Source organism: Pseudoliparis swirei, chromosome 23, assembly GCF_029220125.1.
Source record: "Pseudoliparis swirei isolate HS2019 ecotype Mariana Trench chromosome 23, NWPU_hadal_v1, whole genome shotgun sequence".
NCBI lineage: Eukaryota > Metazoa > Chordata > Actinopteri > Perciformes > Liparidae > Pseudoliparis > Pseudoliparis swirei.
Genome location: NC_079410.1, coordinates 2,163,213 through 2,185,499, shown reverse-complemented (window position 1 = coordinate 2,185,499; position 22,287 = coordinate 2,163,213). Strand labels below are relative to the sequence as shown.

At 45.2% G+C, this 22,287-nt stretch overlaps 2 protein-coding genes and 1 long non-coding RNA gene across 4 annotated transcripts in view; 2 read left to right on the top strand and 1 right to left on the bottom strand.

The window, feature by feature from the left end:
- The first annotated feature begins 7,324 nt into the window (after window positions 1-7,324).
- LOC130188279 (uncharacterized) lies at window positions 7,325-7,643 on the top strand. Its single transcript, XR_008830593.1, has 2 exons — window positions 7,325-7,356; window positions 7,511-7,643. It is a non-coding gene; the product is annotated as an uncharacterized LOC130188279 (long non-coding RNA).
- A 4,005-nt stretch (window positions 7,644-11,648) lies between these two features.
- On the bottom strand, window positions 11,649-16,058 carry si:ch211-76l23.4 (uncharacterized). 2 transcript variants are annotated; one of them, XM_056406550.1, is made up of 4 exons: window positions 15,941-16,058; window positions 14,353-14,487; window positions 13,985-14,114; window positions 11,649-11,931 (listed from the first exon to the last, which is right to left on the bottom strand). In XM_056406550.1, exons 1-4 carry the CDS (start codon window positions 16,041-16,043, stop codon window positions 11,697-11,699), a joined length of 603 nt encoding a protein of 200 aa, XP_056262525.1. In that variant the 5' UTR covers window positions 16,044-16,058; the 3' UTR covers window positions 11,649-11,696. The 2 variants fall into 2 exon arrangements, with proteins under 2 accessions (XP_056262525.1, XP_056262526.1); XM_056406551.1 differs by having other exon boundaries at window positions 15,951-16,039.
- An 844-nt stretch (window positions 16,059-16,902) lies between these two features.
- ift70 (intraflagellar transport 70) overlaps window positions 16,903-22,287 on the top strand; it is a 20,270-nt gene continuing 14,885 nt past the window's right edge. Inside the window, exons 1-6 of the mRNA XM_056406823.1 lie at window positions 16,903-17,122; window positions 17,441-17,506; window positions 17,932-18,141; window positions 19,805-19,861; window positions 19,945-20,080; window positions 21,125-21,229. Of these exons, the coding sequence (XP_056262798.1) occupies window positions 17,075-17,122; window positions 17,441-17,506; window positions 17,932-18,141; window positions 19,805-19,861; window positions 19,945-20,080; window positions 21,125-21,229 (622 nt within the window). The 5' untranslated portion in view covers window positions 16,903-17,074. The remainder of the gene's footprint in view (window positions 17,123-17,440; window positions 17,507-17,931; window positions 18,142-19,804; window positions 19,862-19,944; window positions 20,081-21,124; window positions 21,230-22,287) is intronic.

Below are 22,287 nucleotides of genomic sequence, written 5' to 3'. Positions count from 1 at the left end.
CAGCTTGATGCTCGTCGCCGTGGATGTTGTGCTGACGTCCTGATCCGCCTTTGAAGACCGTTGTGGTCATATCAGGTTTTTAAGAGATTGTGGAATAGGGCATAGTGCTTCAAATTGTTTGATCTCAGTGTGTCGATTACTTTTGATTATTGATATATAAAAAATTTTCTTTTTTCTTCTGCATATTCATTGCATTTCTATTACATTTTGGTTCTAAATACACAACATAAGTACATTTATTGGTTATAAAAACGATCGCTATAGCAACAATGGATGAGTTTGCTAGCCCTAAGTTGCCAAAGGGGAGGGGTAGTTGGCTCAGTCATATTTCTGACAGTAGGAATGTGGGATACTCTAAACTAACACCGGATAATTGTGATACAGGGCTAGGTCAGAGCCCAGATTGTACTCCTGTTGGTGGGTTAATGAGGGGTCCTCTTACGTCTACTCCTGACAGTGATGTCGATGCCATAAACCATCTCACAGACATGGTAGGGAAGTTAGGTGTTCAAATTGGTGAGTCTATTGTAGAGAAATTAATATCAGCTGGTGTTGTAAACATGAACAGTGATACCCAGACTACTACCACCCAGACAACACAATGTACTGTTGACCAACATGAACGCCCTCCACATGTGACAGTCCATGTGAACTCTGATAAAGGACTTCAGACATTCAGAGGTGACAATACTGACAGATACCCAGTCCAGGACTGGATTGACATGACTAAAACACATCTCCGAAAGCGAGAGATTCCTCTGTGTGACCAAGCAGAAGACGTTATGAGCCATTTGATGGGCAAGGCCAGAGATGTTGTGAAGATTGCCTTGCGTAGTGACCCTGCGCTTAATGTCAAACAAGAACCTGAACTGATATATAATGTTCTCCTCCACTACTTCAGTGTCACTCCCTCATGTCTTCCTCTCGCAGACTTCTATGCTACCTTGCCTGAGCATAGAGAAAACCCAGTCGACTACTGGATAAGACTGAACAAAGCTGCCGACCTCGCTCTCGTAGGCTTACACAGACAAGGGAAGCGGACGGAGAACATGAATGATGAAGTGGCGCTTATGTTTGTCAAGCACTGCCCTGACCCAGAATTGGCTTGCACTCTGAAGTTTAAACCACTTCACGAATGGACCTCGCGTGATGTTCAGCTGAGGATTGATGAATATCAACGTGAGTTGAGGTCTAGTGGTGGTGCCGCGGGTACTGCACATCTAAAGAGCTACATCACTGCAGTGGCTTCTGACCAGCCCAGTCAGCCATCGACTGGCCAGGCAGTGCAGTGCCTTACTCAGAGTCCCTCACCTTCCCATCTCCAAACCCAGCATCATGTGTGTCATCCCCTTTGCCCTTCTCCAGCATCTGCCCCAGTTCCAGGTGAACTATGTCATGCTCCGAGTCGTCCCTCTGTGCCAGTCGTGGCACAAAATCTCCAACAGTCAGAGGAGAGACTTCTCACCCGTATGGTCGACATGTTCCAGGAGATGATGGAGAAAATGCAGTCGTGGGACACTGTGCATCCAACTCGAGGTGGGCGATTCCAGCGTCCCTCCCATGAAAAGCGTTCCAGAGAGGCAGTTTGTAAGGTCTGCAATGACTCAAGCCACACCACCATCTCACATTGTATGGCCGAGAGACTTTGTTTTGGCTGCCATGCCCCCGGCCACACCAAACTGAACTGCCCTGCCAAAGACTCAACCCGACACCAGACGGAGGGAAACTAGCCGACTTGTATTCAGAGGGAGGCAGTACAGGTCGCACAACAGACTCCCAAACAGACGACATGTCTGATGCTGAGACTGTGTACACGTCTGCGAGAGACTCGTGTGATAAATCTGAGGTGGTTGTTTATCAGAATATTCACAGAGTTGGCAGTAGTGACAGTCTTTTCTACACACCTGTGGTAATGGGTGGGACTATTACAATAGGTGGCATGTTGGACAGTGGCTCCATGGCATGTAGCATTAATGAAACAGCTGAGATGAAACTGAGAGATGCTGGAGTGATAACTGACCAAGAACAAATTGATGTCAATGTAGTCCTTGTTGGATGTGGTGGACTTCGTGTTAGGCCCAAGTGTGCTTTTGGTGTGGAGATGGAAGTTTATGGTTCTAAGATGTTTGTTCCAACACTTGTTGTCCCTGGACAGCATGATGAGTTGATTATAGGGACCAATGTTATAAAACACGTCTTGCGCCAGTCTAAGCTCTGCAAGTCCTATTGGAAGACTGTAAATGGCCCTTGCCCAGACAAAGACTCGGACACTGAAAGTTTTCTGTCCATGCTCTCAGGTCTGAGCCCATGGAAAGGTGGAGATGTTCCTGACAAGGTCGGTACAGTCAGATGTAACTCAGCCACCTACCTCGAGCCTGGCCGTGAATATCTCATCTGGGGAAAACTACCCAAAAACACTGTTATCTCCCCAGGTAGCACCGTCATGACAGAGCCCACTTCATCCCGCTCAGCTCCCAGGGGTGTTCTGGTCGCAAAGATTGTGACGACACTTTGGGGAGACAGGCAGGTTCCGCTGAAGCTCATCAATACATCTGACAGACCTGTGCTCTTGAGGCGAAATGCAAAGTTGGCTGATGTCTATACGTGTGCAGCGCTTGAGGACATGGAGGTTGCTGAACAGACAGAGGTTCCCCTGGCTGGCTGCACCCAATCAGCCGTGCCTCCTGCTGCTAACGCAGACTCTTCCGAAGAAATGCTTGGCTCTATCGGGCTTAGTACTGTTGACGTTGAGTCGTGTGAAGTGTCTGTGGACAGTAAGAAGAGGATGGCTGACCTTGTGATGCAGTATGAGGACATCTTTTCACGCCACCATCTTGATTGTGGAGAGGCAAAAGACTTCGTTCATCGCATACACCTGTCGGATAACAGGCCATTCAGACTCCCATACAGGAGAGTGCCCCCTGGCCAGTACCAAAAGCTGCGTCAGGTACTGAGCGAGATGGAGGAAAAAGAGATCATCAGAAAGTCAAGCAGTGAATACGCTTCACCATTGGTGCTTGTGTGGAAGAAAAACGGAGATCTCCGCATCTGTACGGATTTTCGATGGTTGAATAAAAGGACACTGAAGGATGCTCATCCTCTTCCCCACCAGGGGGATTGTTTGGCAGCGCTAGGGGGGAACTGCCTTTTCAGCACAATGGATCTGACCTCCGGGTTTTACAATATGCCACTCCACGAGGACGACAGGAAATACTCTGCCTTCACCACTCCCATGGGCCTGTATGAGTACAACCGTCTGCCGCAGGGCCTCTGTAACAGTCCCGGGAGTTTTATGCGCATGATGACAAGCATTTTTGGTGATCAAAACTATTTGAGTCTCTTATGCTACTTGGATGACTTGCTGGTGTTTGCACCTGATGAGGAGACTGCCTTGCTGCGCCTGGAGACGGTGTTTAAGAGGCTGCGTAGACACAACTTGAAGTTAGCCCCCAAAAAGTGCTTCTTCCTCAGGAGGTCTGTGAAGTTTCTTGGCCATATTGTTGATGAGAGTGGTGTTTCAACAGACCCCAGCAAGGTTGAGAGCATCACCAATATGACAAGCACTGATCTCATGGAGCCTGATGGCGTGACGCCGTCCCCGAAGCGCATACGGTCCTTCTTGGGGATGGTAAACTACTATCAACACTTCATGCCCGGTTACTCTGCAATGGCCAAGCCGCTGTTTGACCTATTGAAAGGTGCGAAGAGAAAAGGTAAACAACACAAAAACAAACTGTCGAGCAGGAAGCTGTATGCGACTGATTGGACACCGGAGCAGGGACAGGCTTTTGAAAGTCTGAAAGCTTCACTGGTCCACTGTGTTGTCTTGGCTCACCCCGATTTCAACCGTCCCTTCATGCTGTCAACTGATGCGTCCCTGGATGGTCTAGGTGCGGTTCTGTCTCAAATTCAGGAGGGTGACGCACGAGCCAGGCCCATTGCTTTTGCCGGCAAGTCGTTGTCTCGGTCCCAAAAGAACTATCCAGCTCATCGGTTGGAGTTTCTAGCCTTAAAATGGTCAGTCTGCGAAAAGTTCAGTCACTGGCTGAAAGGCCACAAATTCACTGTCTGGACCGATAACAACCCGTTGACTCACATTCTGACAAAGCCAAAGCTAGATTGTTGTGAGCAACGCTGGGTGGCCAAGTTGGCAAGTTACGACTTTGACATCAAGTATGTTCCGGGCCCACAGAACATCGTAGCTGATGCCCTGAGCCGTGTGCCGTTTGTCAAAGCGAGTGTTGGCCACAGGCTGCTCGCTGAGCCTTATGCTGGTCTCCTTGCCGAAGTCAAGGATATGTCAAGTTTCTCAGTCCAAAATGCCTTTCGCTCATCCAGTCATGACAGGGAGCCCTCCACTCGGAGTGACGATGCCCATGCCCAGTCTGCATCCAGTCCGCTGCGCATGCACAGTCAGTCTGTGGCGAAGGAGGACGTGTCCGCTGTACTACAGTCACACATTGAGTGGGATGTTGGTCCGAGAGCCCGTGCTGTTGAGGTGTTGCAGCACTTACCTCAGTTGGTTCCGCCTGGACTAGACGCCTTGCCTGCTTACACCGTGAAAGACCTGTGATAAGCAGTCGGAGGATAGAACCCTCTCTCGTGTGCTGTCCTATGTCGAGAGACATCGGAGGCCTTCTAGGAGAGAAAGATTCAATGAGTCTGTCTTGGTCATGAGGTACCTGAAACACTGGGATAGGCTGACCGTGAAGGATGGTGTGTTGTACAGGATTTCAAGGGATCAGAAGACCAAAGCAAAGCGGTTCCAATACGTTGTCCCTGACTCACTGAAGACTGAGGTTCTGCAGGGGATTCACGATAAAGCCGGACATCAAGCTCAGTCCAGGAGCCTCAGCTTGGCGAGACAAAGGTTTTTCTGGCCAAACCTCGACAGGGATGTAAGAGACTATGTTCGTCATTGTCAGCGATGCGTCGTAAGCAAGACAGTCGAGCCTGAAGGATGAGCCCCCCTGGAAAGCATAAAAACGACCCGACCACTGGAGTTGGTCTGCATTGACTTTTGGTCGGCTGAGGACTCCAGAAACAGATCTGTTGATGTTTTGGTGATAACTGATCATTTCACGAGGATGGCTCAAGCATTTCCATGTAAAGACCAAACAGCTAAGCAGGTGGCTAGGGTTCTATGGGACCGGTACTTCTGTGTCTTTGGATTCCCGGAAAGGATCCATAGTGATCAAGGTGCTAACTTTGAGAGTCTGCTGATTAGTGAGCTTCTCAGGGTCTCGGGTGTCAAGAAATCGCACACAACCCCCTATCACCCAATGGGGAATGGGAGTGTGGAACGTTTCAATCGGACCCTGGGTGGCATGATTCGAGCGCTGCCTCCTGAAGAGAAGGCTGACTGGCCTCGACGCTTACAGACTCTGACGTTCATGTATAACTGCACGGAACATGAGACGACAGGTTATCCTCCCTTCTACCTCATGTTTGGCCGAATCCCCCGCCTGCCTGTTGATGTCCTCTTTCGTACTGTTCTTCATGACTCTGCCGTGATGAGCTATGAGAAGTATGTGGCGAGTCTCGCTGACGACCTGAAAGAAGCAATGAATATTGCTCAGGTCCATGCTACAAAAGAGCAGAATCAACATGCTCAGTTGTACAACAGGAGAGTAAAGGGACCCAATATCATGATCGGTGACAGGGTGCTCCTGGCCAACAGAAAGGAAAGAGGTAAAAAGAAGCTTGCTGACAGGTGGGACTCAACCGTCTACACTGTGGTGGACGTAAAGATGGAGACACATACATACAGAATCCGCGACACAGTCACTGGACGGGAGAAGGTGATCCACAGGAACTTGCTGATGCAGGTTAATTTCCTTCCTGTGGGGGACACATGTGAAATGTCTGACCGGGCTTCATCCCTGCTAGTTACAGGATCCTCAGCTTCAGGAGATGATGGTGGTGAGGCAGAAGAGGTGCCTGGGAGAAGGAGTGAGCCTCGCAGTGTGGCTAGTGAAAGCTTTGACACTGAAAGTGACAGAGAACCTCCTGTAACTGTGGAAGATGGACAGGGCATCTTGACTGATGCGGTGCCTGTGGATTCGGAGAGGAGAACCATTGCATGGATTACTCAGTTGTCTGTGCCAAGTCTAGCTGAGGCGGAAACTGCTGACATGACGAGTGTTACTTCTGATCTCCAGAACACAGCTATCTCACATGAGGACCACACAGCTGATCAGTCTGTGTCTGGTGATTCTTGCCCTGTGACTGCTGCAGATGTCTCAGCAGATGTGAGACAGTCGGACTTTGAACTTGACACCACGACACAGACGGACAACACATCTGACACTTTGCTCACTGTGGTTGAGGTCTCACCTGCACACTCTGGTGGTTTTAATGCACAGGTCAGGTCAAGATTTGGTCGCATAATTAATCCTGTGAACAGGCTTATACAGACCATGTCCAGGCAGGATGTTGTCCAGGAGTAGCTCAATGTTGGGGCTGTTTGCAACTCCAAATTCCAGATTTTTACTTTTTAAAATCATAAGCCGATAGCTTATGCCCGTATGGGTCTGGAAAGTGTTGTATTATAATGTCCCACTGTTCTGTTTTCCTTACGTCATGGGCCAGTATTGCACTGCACTTTGTGTGGGTCTTGTGGGGTGTACAAGGCACCCCGTTGCCAGTTGTTGGGTTGAGAGGCAAGCACTGCTCTCGTACCACTTCATCCTTATGGGATACATTTTATGTTGGTTTTCTTGATGTTGGCCCTTTGTAAGTTGTCTACCTGTATTGTTTTCTTTGGCGTGCACTCTGTAGTCAGTGCTCATGTTTGTTAAAATTCAGTGGGGGTGAATGTAACGGAGTTAGAAATGTATTCTGTCATTTCTTGTTTTCAATGTGTTGTATTTTATTTTTGTTTGTTGTTCAACAATATTGTTGAGTGTTTGTGAATTTTATTTTAATGAGCCATTTTTATTTAGCGTTGTTTTTAAAATTCTGTTTCCTGCGGAAATTGCTTTCTATCTCTGTTGTACTTCCTGCTCCCGAGTCCGTCTCACCGTCACAATGGCTTTGTATTGCTGAAGGTGAGTCGAGTGAGGAACGATGTCGAACTATTTTCTCTGTATTCTTTAATAAAGTGACCGTTTATGTCACATACAATAGTGGAACGTTAATACGATCCCGGCGTCCAGCTGTCGTATCATTTAGACCGTTAAAATATACGTTTGGTGGCAGTTTCGTTGAGCCAGTTTGGTGCCGTTTGTTGAGCTACATCCGTCGCCCCAACGTATACTTTCTTTGTGTAAATTGTTTTGTTTTGCGTGTGTATAGGAAGCGGAAGTACAGAGACAGACCAGAAGGAAATTGTGTGTGTTCTGCTCTTTCCTGCAGGTATGGTTTTCCTTAAGTTCATTTTCGCTGTTTCTGTTAAAATTACTCGAGCTCATGTAGTTATTTATTTTGTCGAATAGGGGTCGCTGTTTTGTATGTTACATGTTTTGTATGTTACATGTCATGGTTTTTGATGAATATTGTGATCATTTAGATTCAATGTGGTCCGTCTTCCCCGCACAATGGCTTTGTATTGCTGAAGGAAGCGGAAGTACAGAGACAGACCAGAAGGAAATTGTGTGTGTTCTGCTCTTTCCTGCAGAATAAATAAGTATTGGGAAAATACACCATCTGAGTCAAGTTCTTCCGTGCCCGTTCCACATCCGTTACACTGACACTAGAGCAATCTTCCGAGTATTGAATTCTATCACGGAGATCACAATCCTGCCTGTATCATCTGACCAAGAAGACAGCACTTTAAGTGGGAGATTTCGTTTTGCAACAATGGCTACTCCTTTCGTTTTTGTGCTCGCTGAGGAAGACGCAATTGTGTGATAGAATCTATTGGCTAAACGGCCGGTATCAGCCTGCAGCAAATGAGTCTCCTGTAATAATGCAATGTCAACGTTCCTCTTTTTTAGTAAGCCTAAAGAGCTGGTTCGTTTATGAGGGGCATTCAGTCCACCACAATTCCAAACTAAAAATGTAAGATCACCCATTATCAAAAAGGCTGCGCTCTAAGTGTAGGCACACGTGGAGAAGCATATTGCTACCGCCCTTCACCTCGTTGAATCCGAACAATATTGCATCCAAAGCTGGGTCCCTCACAACACAAATCACGCAAGACAGGGAACACGGACGGACATGACAATGAAACAAAGGGGGAGGCGGGGGAAACATAGCTAAAAAGCTAACACTCAAAATAGGTCTGTGATCCAGAGTGGATATGGGGCAGTAAAAAGGAACACATAGCCCATATGTACCTGGTTTACAACATTAATTGGTTCCACATTAAATTAACGTAAAATAAACAGATTCCTTGTCAAAAGTAAAAAGCCGAAAAAACGAAGGCGTAATGGCCTAGTAGTTAACTTATTTTAGCCTAACAAGCCTAGCGAGCAGGCTAGGCTATAGGAAGACAGTTCAATATGGCATTCCGTCTCTATAAAGCAGACAACAATGTAACAACACTAGAACTGGGATATTGAGACAAACCGAGGGTCCATTCTCGTCAGGTAGACAGTTTAATCCTGCACTTCTTCCAATGCGTTCTCGTCGTTCCTGTTAGCAGCCGGTCCGCCGGTCGTCTCCATTGCAGTATGCGGGCGAGAGGGAGCTCGACTCACGTACTTCTCAGCATCTTCAGCGGAGATGAATGCTCTATACTGGGCGCCTTCCTTGATCTTCAGGGTCGCTGGATAGAGCAGGAAAAAGTCAAGAGCCTTGGTGCGAGCTGAATCCATAGCTTGACGAAAAGCTTGGCGGCGTTTGACTGTGTAGTTGCTGTAATCCGGGGAGAAGCGAATTTTCCGACCATCGATGGTGGGAGGCGATTTCCGCGCAGCCCGAAGAATCGCCTGCCTGGTTGTGTAGCGAAGCACGTTGAAAATCAACATGCGATTAGTTGTGACATTATTCTTCCGTTCACTGTAGATTCGGTGAGCTCTCATAATATCGATCTGAAGATCTGCCAGTTGTGGGAACCACTCAGACAGGGACCGCGAGAGATATTGGGTTGCGCTAGAGCAGGGGTGGCCAACCCGCGGCTCGCGAGCAGCATGCGGCTCTTTGCCTGGTGTCATGCGGCTCTTACGTTCATATCTAAGTTTGTGTTTTTTTGTATGTGCGTGTTCGCTTCGCTTGAGTTCAATACGGTATTTTTCGTCAAACGCGCATGCGTGAGATGAAGAACACGCAAAGTTTCCCAGTAGGGCACGGGTCACAACCGCGTGGGCCAAGCGCGGAAAGACCACATCCGAATGTCGAGCGGGCGGTTCCACGGTGGGTTACGCGGATGAAAGTGTCCGAAAATCAAACACTGCACTTACGCCATGAACGTCGCATTATGGGCAGCTGGATGTCCCGCACTATGGCTAAAGTAGTTTACGGTGACGCTTTCTCCAGCCGCCCTCAATTCAGCGGACACGGTGTAAGAGCAGCGTTGCGGGAGAACCGCATCCGAATGTCGAACACTCTCTTCGGCTAAAGTGGTTTATTGGTGGGCGTTTGATTACTCCAGCCCCCCATAATGCGGCATTCATGGCGCAAGTGCACCGTTCGATTTTCGGACACCTGTTCTGATTGACACCATGTGAAGGAATTGCTTAGTGGCAACAACGGAATTAAGCCAGATTTGAAGAGGATTGTTCAAGGCAAGGAATCCCATAAGTCCCACTATGCAACATGCATAGTAAAAGAAAAACGCTATTGTAAATTATTCTATTTTTGTTTGTGGACTTGGTTGAACTGAGATAATGTGTGTTTGTGTGTGTGTGTGTGTGAGACAGTGTACACAATGTTCATTGTTGAACATGACAGACCTGTTGTCTTAGTACTGTAGGAGTCCATTTCTGTCATTATCATGTTGGTGTGTGACATTTACAACAAATCTGGCTGATCAGAGGTGTGTGTGTGCGTGTGCGCGCGCACACATATGTGTATGATGTGGCTCTTTGCGGTGACACAGTAAAAAATGTGGCTCTTAGTCTCTGACTGGTTGGCCACCCCTGCGCTAGAGCCTTCTAGCCCCTCTTTCAAACCAATGACACGAATATTGCACATTCGGTTTCTGTCCTCCATATCTGCTAGCTTCACTTCCAGCTCTTCAAAAGCGTGGTCATGGCTGTCAAGAGCGCTTGAGTTACTTTCCACCGTAGTTCTTAGGCTGTCCACCTCAGATCTGATAGAGCCAAGGCTCGCAGTGAGAGATGCTAGCTGTGCATGGATAGCAGTTAGCTTCTCGTCGTTGTCGATCCCCACCTGTTGGATCCGAGCAAAGCATGGCTCGAAGTAGCTTTTCTGTTTCTCCAGCACTGCCTCTGCAATGGCATCAGTATCGTTGCGTTGAGACTTGCCTTTGCCTGCCATTCTACTTTAACTATCTTTCTCAAACAAAAAAGTATAAAATATCGAGGTTGGAACCAATTAAACAACTATTTGACAAGGTTGGGCTAGGAGCTGAGCTTTATGCTGCCATCTCCGTCAAGCTGGTCACGTGACTCCATATATACGTATATATATATATACGTATATATATATATACGTATATATACATATAAATATATTTGTACTAGATATATGTATGTATGTATATATATATATATATATATTCTATATTTAGACTTGGTTGGTTTCTGTTGCAGGTGAAATAACTGCAGGTTTCTTTCAGGAGGAGCAGTTGACCTCCGTTGACCTCCAGGCCTTGACTGAGCGGGAAGAAATCAATCGCCCCGTCTGATTGGTGGAGGGTTGTGACACACGGTGATGGAGGGGTCAGAGGTCACAGGAGCACGGGATGAAAGTCAAGCAGAAAAAGGAGTTTAATCAACTTTAATAATCATCTTTTTTGGGGGGGGGGGGGGGGGGGTCTCAGAGCGGAGCTTCTCCCTCAGTCGGGGACATCAGAGGATGAAATGTGTTATTGATCCGACGGGAGCCGATCAGGAGGAGGAGCGGCAGGGAGCCTGTTGGTGTTTGTGAGGAGCTGCTAAACAACAACACTCAATATGTCATCAGCCTGTCTCTTATTTTATGTTGGCAGTCATAATCTGTATTTTATGTACATTTTATGCATATTCTTCATATTTTTTTGTCTATTTTTGACTGTTTAAAGCTGCAATAATTAATATTATGTTTATTTATTCATTCCCATGTTGTCGAGGGAGAAGGAAGTAGAAAGAAGTGTTTACAAAGTAAAAGTATCAGAACCTCACAGAGAAATTACAAAAACCCACTTAAAACGGATCAATAATCATAATACAATAATTTAATATATGTTATTCTGAATCATGAGTACTTATTACTTCAGTAGGATTTTAAAAGCTGAGTATTTATAACACTGAAGTAACATTTGTGAGTTCTTCTACTTATTGGGTCTTTGTCTCAATAAAACAATAAAACCAACATTAATAAAATATATTAAAGTGTAAGAGGAAAAATAATACAAGTTAGAGAATATCTTCTTATATACATTCTACGCCGAATATCTTAAGGTCAGAGGTCAAGGAACCCGGTCGTCTTTCCCCCCCACCAAAGGGGCGTGGCCTGTTTGAAACCAGCGCATTCATTGGCTCATAGTTATGAAACTATCAACCCTCAGAGGGCCAATCAGAACGCTGAAGAGATGAATAATGAATGATGCAATAAGTGAGTTTATTTGAAGAAGAAGAAGAGTTGGCTGCTCAGGCAGTGGCCTTCTTCTTCATCCCCCTCCTCCCGGCCTGTCGAGGGAGGGTGGGCGGAGCCGGGGGCGGGGCTGGGGGCGGGGCCTGGACGGCGTTGTTGGCGCGGTCGGCCTTGACCTCGTCGATGAAGGTTTCCACGGCGGAGAACTTGTCGCTGAGGTCGCCCAGGTGAGCCTTGAGGGCGTTGAACTCCTTGTAGAGGTCGTCCAAGGCCTCGGCCAGAGGCTGGATCCTGAAGGGGACGCAGGAGAGGCTCTGAGCTTTTCAAAGTAAAAGCTCTTAGTGTATTTAAACAGGAGAGAGACTCTGTGCTTTTCAAAGTAAAAGCTTTCAGTGTATTTAAACAGGAGAGAGACTCAGAGCTTTTCAAAGTAAAAGCTCTCAGTGTATTTAAACAGGAGAGAGACTCTAAGCTTTTCAAATTCAAAGCGTTCAGTGTATTTAAACAGGAGAGAGACTCAGAGCTTTTCAAAGTAAAAGCTCTTTGTGTATTTAAACAGGAGAGAGACTCTGTGCTTTTCAAATTCAAAGCGTTCAGTGTATTTAAACAGGAGAGAGACTCAGAGCTTTTCAAAGTAAAAGCTCTTTGTGTATTTAAACAGGAGAGAGACTCAGAGCTTTTCAAAGTAAAAGCTCTCAGTGTATTTAAAGGTCAGTTTTTACTGTATACAACTCAGAGGTACATGTTGTACTTCTACTACATTTGTCTGACAGCTTTATTACTTCCTGTTCAGGTCAAACTTTGTATCTCCAGACGTGTTGATGTTGAAAGTTTATTATGAACAGTGAACTTTTCCTTTATTCTTCTTCAGCTGAATAAAGTGCTCTCGGTTTTAAAGGAGGAGACTTTTCCAGGCGAGTTAAATCAAACGGTCAGCGTCCACAGAAATGTGTTTTGTACGTTCGGCTCTGCGGCCGACGCCGTCACAACAAGCTGAGGCTGAAATGGCAATTTAGAAGTCAGAATAGAAACCGTCTGTTATTCAGTGACAGGAAGTTCCCACAGAGGAAGTTTCTGGGGTTTCAGGCCTCGCTGACGTGGAGGTGTTCAGGGTGTTCTCGCCTTCCTTCACCAAACGGATTCTCAGTGTGAAGCTTTTTAAGCTTTTTATTTTCAGTTTTTTATTTGATTTGCTCTCTATTCCGTTTTTTCCCTCTCTGTTCCGGCTTCTCGTTCTTTTCACAGAACTTTTTGCTCGAATACATTTTTAATAACAAGCCTGTGATGGTTATGAAGCTGTAGCGGAAAATACCTCGCATCAATGAACTGGTTCCTATGTTTTATACTTAGACGGCTCCACGGTTTAGAGAGGGAGGATCCTCTGGGCGATTGGTTTACACTCAGCAGCAACGGAAGGATTCTAATATACGACTTCTGATTCAGGCTTCATCCTCTTCTTCAGTCAATAACGTTAAGTTACGATGAGTTACGTTACGTTAGGTTAAGTTACGTTACGTTAGACTAAATTACGTTAGACTAAATTACGTTAGGTTAAGTTACGTTAGGTTAAGTTAAGTTATGTTATGTTATGTTAAGTTACGTTACGTTAAGTTATGTTAGGTTAAGTTATGTTAGGTTAAGTTATGTTAAGTTAAGTTATGTTATGTTAAGTTACATTAAGTTAAGTTATGTTAAGTTACGTTAAGTTATGTTAGGTTAAGTTATGTTAAGTTACATTAAGTTATGTTAGGTTAAGTTATGTTACGTTACGTTAAGTTATGTTAGGTTAAGTTATGTTAGGTTAAGTTATGTTAGGTTAAGTTATGTTAAGTTATGTTATGTTAAGTTAAGTTAAGTTAAGTTAAGTTACGTTGCGATAAGTTACTTTGTTAGGTTAAGTTACGTTACGTTAACTTATGATGAGTTACGTTAAGTTAGGTTAAGTTAAGTTAAGATACATTAGGTTAAGTTATGTTAAGTTAAGTTAGGTTAAGTTACGTTAGGTTACGTTAAGTTACGTTACGATAAGTTACGTTACGTCACGATAAGTTACGTTACGATAATTTACGTTACGATAAGTTACTTTATGTTAGGTTAAGTTAAGTTACGCTAAGTTACGTTACGTTACGTTAAGTTACATTACATTAAGTTACGTTACATTAAGTTACGTTAGGTTAAGTTACGTAAAGTTAGATACAAATAATATACGTTACGATACAATATTACAATATATTACGAGACGTGAAGACACATTACAATGTGATAAGATATGATTCAATATATGGGGCGCCTCTTCCCTCTGATAAGCTCCTCCCTCTGATAACCTCCTCCCTCTCCCTCCTACCTGGCGTAGTCGGGCAGCAGATACTGGTGGTCATTCTGCAGGAGTCCTCTCATCTGGGCCAAGATGTCAAACCTCCAGTTGTCCAGGATCTGAGTCAGGTTGGCCACGCCGCGCATGTTCACCTTCTCAGCTGGAAGAGATCACAATGAAGGGAGAGGTTCATTGTAGAGAGCCCTAAAGTCATGACACATGAAGCATAGCTTCTATACAACCAGAGGAGTCGCCCCCTGGTGGTCAGGAGAGAGAACGCAGCTTTAACACATGAAGCATAGACTTCTATACAACCAGAGGAGTCGCCCCCTGGTGGTCAGGAGAGAGAATGCAGCTTTAAGACACTTCCGGGTAAACAGAGTCATCTGGGTGCTCACATCCATCCCTATAGTTCCACTCGTTGTTGGTGGCCGTCGACGCCGGGCGGCGCCGCTGACCCAGGACCGACACAGCGGCCACGCCCAGCAGCAGCAGCAGCACGTTCACTTTAAGGACCATGATTGGACCAGCACCTGGGGGGGGGGGTGACAAGCACAATATTAATTTACATAATTAATAGTTAGACCCTGTGACATGGGATCGTTTCCACCGTGTGTGTTCTCATTAAAGCTCTGACCTTTGAACTATGAACTTTACAAATGTTAAGATCAAAATGAAGTTGAGTTTGAAGATGGGCACAGACACACACACAGGCACACAGACACACAGACACACACAGACACACACACACACAGACACACACACACAGACACACACACACACACAGACACACACACAGACACACACACACAGACACACACACACACAAACACACACGTCGTGGCCGGAGTGATTTTATAACAAGATGGTCTCCTAGTTTATATTTACAATGAATTAAATCACTTGAGTCCAATCCATTTTTATTATATTATTATTCACATATTAAACTGCATAACGTTGATTAGAAGTAATCTCCACCTTTTGTTAAGTGGAGATTAAGTTGTATTATTCCATCTCAGAGGCGAGCTGTTTTCATGTTAATGCTTTAGTGTGATGACGTCATCTCATTGGTTTGAAGAGCGGGACCTCCTCTGAGTCTATTCTCCTCCTCAGATTGTCTTGGTCGCCCTCTAGTGGCCATTAACGGAACTGTAGCTCTTCTAAAGTGTGTAATATAATCTTCATTAAAATGACTCTAGGACCCGGAGAGTTTGCAGACTTTGAACCCGGCTGGAGATATTTAACCATTAAAAGAGATAAAAGATTTCTTAGTCGCATCAACACTCTTATCCTCAATTAACTTTAAATTAAAATTATTTGCAGTCACTTTTATACATTATATAAATGATGGAGGTAACTAAGAGCTTCCAGTTTTAAAGACTCGGTCAACGTCGTGAATTCAAACAAAACAAAGACGTATTGATTAGGTTTATGGAAACATGAACACACACACACACGCGCGCGCGTAGGTTTGTTGCGTCATTTTATATATCAGAATAACTTCTCCAGGTGAAAGTCTGTGTTGTTGTGAACGTCAAACACTCAGCGCGGATTCATCCGCCGCTGAAAGTAGTCCCCAACCAGTGCACTGTTCGCACTGACGTGAGGCACAAACATGTCTTTTTAACGGAGGACTTGAACACAACATCAGCTCCAGTTACACCGGGAACCCCCAGAGGACGAAGCTGTTACTTTGATGCAGAGTTAACCCCAAACTAACAACCGTTCGGACACACACACACACACACACACACACACACACACACACACACACACACATACACTAACATCAACACCACCCCCTCTGACACACACACATACAAACAAACACACTTACACTCTCTCTCTCTCGTCTCATCTCAAAGCTCCAGCAGCTGCAACATTTAGACATTTAATAATCCGTCTTTTATTGTCTTTGTTTGCAGTGAGGAATGATGTTTGATCGATCTGATCAATAAGAACAATATGATCAATAAGTGGATATACCTGCTCCTACCTGATCACCAGCTGGTACCTGTTGGATTCTCTGCTCCTCGTCTTCAGAGTCCCAACGAGAGTGAGAGGAAACACACACCCTGCACAGCAGCATGCATGCACATGCATCCACACACACACACACACACACACACACACACACATACACACCATCATTATGGAGGCCTGGAGGTCAAAACAGTGGTTTTAGGTTTGAGGCGAAGCTCTAGCAACGTGGTCGGTGTGTGTGTGTGTGTGTGTGTGTGTGTGTGTGTGTGTGTGTGTGTGTGTCTATGTGTGTGTGTGTGTGTGTGTGTGTTTGTGTGTCTGCTGTGTGTCTGCTGTGTGTGCGTGTGTGTGTGTGTGTCTGCTGTGTGTGCGTGTGTGTGTGTGTGTGTGTGTGTGTGTTTGTGTGTCTGCTGTGTGTCTGCTGTGTGTGCGTGTGTTTTTCTTTTCTGTGATTCATCACGATCACGTCCTGAATCCTTCAGAAATGAGATCATGGTGGTTTCTGTTTGCCGAGGCTCTGAAGACAGAACGGAAGAATAAAAGAAAGAATTTAAAAAAGAATAGAAACAATAAAAGAAAGAATGAATTGATTTATATAATCATAGTATTGAAATAGTTTATTATGTGTTGGTATGTTGTTTACCTTACAAGTGACTATACTGTTTATCTTAATAAAATTATAATAACAAAAAATAAAACATTTAAGATAGATACATACCTACAGCAGCAATTATACATACAGTTTTAAGGCACAACATACAAAGAAAAAATAATACAATAATAAGAGAAATGCACAATATATAAACGAAATGGAATAGAATCAAACGAAATATGTTTGACCTGCAGAAAAATATGAAAATAATCTAAAATAAATACATTTTGGGGGGAAAACATGACGTACATGAAGTCGTAGGAGGATAAATAAAGAGGTCGGCCTGTTCCACTTCTTCCTCCCACGTGATTGGCTCTTCCACACGTCTGTCAGAAACCCTCCATTTCCGGTCTGTCCCGTTGCTAAGGAACAGTTCAAGCCCTAACGTCCGTCCGCTGGACAGAAGCTAGCTCGATGCTCTCTTTTCTACTATTTTAGGAGAACAAACGTATATTGATCATCAATAAAACAACTCGTTTGAAGCCATGACGGCTATAAAAGACGGAGAGCACACGGCTACGATCTACAAACTGGTGAGAACAGTGTGGTTTAGCCGAGGTTAGCTTCTCTGAGCTCGCGTTGGTACCCCAGACTCCATTCATAAATCCTTCATTACGGGTTCGTAGCTCACTGAAAGGCGCGCGCCGGACACGTGACACTTTCCCCCAAAAAGTCATTGACTGGTCGTCAATTCGTCATGCGTTTAAATTACAGAAGAATAACCAAATGATGCAATAAAAGTGACTTCTAACTCACGTTATCGGGGTTGCAGGTTCAGCCCTTTTAGATGACGTCACACCATGTCAGATTTATGCTGTGAATAACCATCAAAATTCATTCATGTTTTTCAGATTAAAGAAAGCCAGTATGTGGAAGCTATTCACATCCTGAACGGACAACTTCAGAAACACACAAAGGTACGTCTATATATATATATATATATATTAGATTATTATTGTATTATTTCACTTTTGTCTTATTATTTTATTGCAAATAGTTGGCCTAAAATGTAATTAAATTGAAACAATGAATTAGTCAACATTTGAATGTTTTATGTTTCAGCTTCAGGAAATTGAATGACCAATTAAATAGCTTTTCGATTAATCATGAGCAAATGAACCGATAATGAGAGATCATCTTTATTTACTGCCCTGGTGGCAACCATGTGATTTAATCTTTTATATAAAAACAAACCATTTTGATTTCTATTCATTAGTAATTTATGAGTAATATGTAGTTTTGAAAGTCCATCTCGTGTTGTAGTACATCCTGGTCTCCCTTTATGTGGGACTTGTATATGTTATACTGTAGCGTAACTCTGGTGCTCTCTCTTGTGTCTCAGTCCCGGGCGGCGCTGTCTCTTCTGGGTTTCTGCTACTATCACATCCAGGATTTCACCAACTCTGCAGATTGCTACGAGCAGCTGGCCCAGCTGCACCCGGAGGTGGAGGAGTACAAGGTGTACTACGCCCAGTCCCTCTACAAAGCCGGGGCCTACCCCGAGGCCACGCGGGCCTCCTTCGCGCTGGACAACCCCAGCAGTCACGTGAAGGTACGCCCCTCGTCTCCTCCGTCTGGTCAACACCTCTCCGTCTCTGGGAGCCGCTGTTCAACACAAGCGCTCAGATGAATGCACACGGGCAGCACATGCACAAGTGAGGGATTAAAACTACGGCGTAGAGCTCAGCAGCGGGGAAACAAGCTGCTCTATCACGGGATCGAGGTCATTTTGATACATTAGGATACACAAAGATACACAGAGATACATTAGGATTACAATACATTATGATACATTACGATACACAGAGATACATTAGGATACGTGGAGATACATTATGATACATAGTTACATTACAATACATTATGATACATTATGATACACAGAGATACATTAGGATACATAGAGTTACATTACAATACATTATGATACATTATGATACATAGAGATACATTAGGATACGTGGAGATACATTATGATACATAGTTACATTACAATACATTATGATACATTACGATACACAGAGATACATTAGGATTACAATACATTATGATACATTACGATACACAGAGATACATTAGGATACGTGGAGATACATTATGATACATAGTTACATTACAATACATTATGATACATTACGATACACAGAGATACATTAGGATACGTGGAGATACATTATGATACATAGTTACATTACAATACATTATGATACATTACGATACACAAAGATACATTATGATACACAGAGATACATTATGATACATAGAGTTAGAATACATTAGGATACGTGGAGATACATTATGATACATAGTTACATTACAATACATTATGATACATTATGATACACAGAGATACATTAGGATACATAGAGTTACATTACAATACATTATGATACATTATGATACATAGTTACATTATGATACATTATGATACATAGAGTTACATTACAATACATTATGATACATTACGATACACAGAGATACATTAGGATACATTAGGATACACAGAGATACATTATGATACATAGAGTTACATTACAATACATTATGATACATTACGATACACAGAGATACATTAGGATACATAGAGTTACATTACAATACATTATGATACATTATGATACATAGAGTTACATTACAATACACAGAGATACATTACGATACACAGAGATACATTAGGATACATAGAGTTACATTACAATACATTATGATACATTATGATACATTATGATACATAGAGTTACATTATGATACATTATGATACATAGTTACATTACAATACATTATGATACATTACGATACACAGAGATACATTACAATACATTATGATACATTATGATACATAGTTACATTATGATACATTATGATACATAGAGTTACATTACAATACATTATGATACATTATGATACATAGAGTTACATTACAATACGTTAGGATACATTACAATACATTTCCTAACGTGAAGATACATTACAATGCGATAACATATGATTCAAAATGTGGGGGGCCTTCTCCCTCTGATACTTTTTAGTATGTGTGTGTCTAAGGTCGAACAATTCTGGAACTCCCTCAGAAAGTGTGTGAATTCATTGTGAAGCTCATGACCATGAATGACGGACGTTGTGCTTCATAGTTTTGCCTAACTTCTCCCCCAAAGTGAAGCCAGCAGCTGCATTTCCCTCCTCGTTCATCCTCTGCCTCTGTCTCTCCGGCCCAGATGCTGAAGCTGCAAGCCTGTGTCAAATACTGCGAGGAGGATTACTCGGCCGCCAAGGTGACGAGCTCCCTGGCCTCGTCTGTCGGACACATTGTGCCGTTCGCGGTTTGAATCCTCACGTTGGTTTTGTGTCTGCCCAGTCGCTGCTGGAGCAGCTGCCCCAGGAGGACCCGGACTACGGCTACAACGTGGGCTGCCTGCTCTACCAGGACGGCAAGCACGAGGAGGCCTGCAAGAAGTTCTCGTCTGCCATGCAAGTGCTGGGATACGTGCCAGGTCAGTGGACAGGAATGCAGCCACGGGCACCGTCGCGGAAACAAGTTATTTTTCCCTCTAGAGTGGAAGTGTTTTCACAACGTTAAGCTTTAACAAATGCAACACGCGCCGACGTCTCATGACCATCACGAGGCCAAACGCTTCAGGGCTCAGAGTCGATGGGTCGATCGCGGCGTCCTGGAAAACAGTTCTTCACATATTCTCCAGTCATTCATACGGCACAGAAAAAGGGAGAGAAGAGCAAATGTCCTGGGAAAGTCTTTGAACATTCTCCCGTTTGTCTTTAAGAATGAACGATTACATCGGCGAGTAAGTCGACGAGCTCCTTTTACTCCTTTCACTGAGAGAAAGGAACACGCGGAACTCTAGAAGACAAAGAGACACCAGAGACTACGGGTATGAAAACAGGGATTAACAACAAAAGAGTGGAAGAGTGTTTGAAGGGGGAAGCCACAGGTGAAGGGAATGACCAATCAGGGACAGGAAGTACAGAGGACACGAGAGACAGGACTTCAAAATAAAACAGGAAGCACACAGGAGGTGACACCGGAAGGAAACACACTTTCTGGACTTCTGTAGTAAATATCCTGGAAAATGATCAGTGGTGAAAGAGGGGCAGGCCTGGTCTCGATTGCTCGTCATCATCTTCATCGCCTTTTAAAAACACAGATCTGATAGAGAAAAAAACAAAACTCAGTTTTAAACGTTGTAAACAAAAGGTAAACATCTGTCCACAGCTGCTGGAGGTGACTCTTCAGTCGTCAGTCCTTCTCTCGCCCTCAGAACCAGGAGGAGCTAACTGGGTTCAAGAGGTCAAACGCTCGGTTGTCTGCAGTGTTCCTTTAAGACAAAGAGTACCGGGAACAGAGCCAACAGAGCGGAGCTCGTGTAGCGACTTGCTCGCTTGTCTTTTTGGCAGAAACGTCAACGATGTCGAGTATCAGCAGAGAGACGAGAAGCCCAACTGAGGGCCGAGCGGCTCCTCCTGACGGGACACTGTTGTGTTTTTAATGGGAACGTAACGGTCGCCCTCCTCTCCCTCAGCGCTGTCCTACAACATCGCCCTGTGCCACTACAGCCTGAAGAACTACCCTCAGGCCCTCAAGTACATCGGGGAGATCATCGAGCAGGGCATCCGGGAGCACCCAGGTGAGCCCTCCGCACCTCGAGCCACGCCTCGAGTCAAAGAAATGTCTCTGACTCGTGCCTCTGTCTCGTGCCTCTGTCTCGTGTCTCTGTCTCGTGCCTCTGACTCGTGCCTCTGTCTCGTGCCTCTGTCTCGTGCCTCTGTCTCGTGCCTCTGACTCGTGCCTCTGTCTCGTGCCTCTGTCTCGTGTCTCTGACTCGTGCCTCTGACTCGTGCCTCTGACTCGTGTCTCTGTCTCGTGCCTCTGACTCGTGCCTCTGACTCGTGCCTCTGTCTCGTGTCTCTGACTCGTGCCTCTGTCTCGTGCCTCTGACTCGTGCCTCTGTCTCGTGTCTCTGTCTCGTGCCTCTGACTCGTGCCTCTGACTCGTGCCTCTGACTCGTGTCTCTGTCTCGTGCCTCTGTCTCGTGTCTCTGACTCGTGCCTCTGTCTCGTGCCTCTGACTCGTGCCTCTGTCTCGTGTCTCTGACTCGTGTCTCTGACTCGTGCCTCTGTCTCGTGCCTCTGACGCGTGCCTCTGTCTCGTGCCTCTGACTCGTGCCTCTGACTCGTGCCTCTGACTCGTGCCTCTGACTCGTGCCTCTGACTCGTGCCTCTGACGCGTGCCTCTGTCTCGTGCCTCTGACTCGTGCCTCTGACTCGTGCCTCTGACTCGTGCCTCTGACTCGTGCCTCTGACTCGTGCCTCTGACTCGTGCCTCTGACTCGTGCCTCTGACTCGTGCCTCTGACTCGTGCCTCTGTCTCGTGCCTCTGACTCGTGCCTCTGTCTCGTGCCTCTGACTCGTGCCTCTGACTCGTGCCTCGTGTCTCTGACTCGTGCCTCTGACTCGTGCCTCTGACTCGTGCCTCTGACTCGTGCCTCTGACTCGTGTCTCTGTCTCGTGCCTCTGACTCGTGTCTCTGTCTCGTGCCTCTGACTCGTGTCTCTGTCTCGTGCCTCTGACTCGTGCCTCTGACGCGTGCCTCTGACTCGTGCCTCTGACTCGTGCCTCTGACTCGTGCCTCTGACTCGTGCCTCTGACTCGTGCCTCTGTCTCGTGCCTCTGACTCGTGCCTCTG

Bases quoted from the DNA above. Each gene is read 5' to 3' on its own strand.
- si:ch211-76l23.4 (XM_056406550.1), bottom strand. From the start codon at position 16,043: ATGCTGCTGTGCAGGGTGTGTGTTTCCTCTCACTCTCGTTGGGACTCT. The intron at 14,488-15,940 runs GTATATCCACTT...CCCCCCCCCCAG, and splicing joins TGGTGATCAGGTAGGAGCAG to GTGCTGGTCCAATCATGGTC. The intron at 14,115-14,352 runs GTGAGCACCCAG...GATCTCTTCCAG, and splicing joins GTGGAACTATAGGGATGGAT to CTGAGAAGGTGAACATGCGC.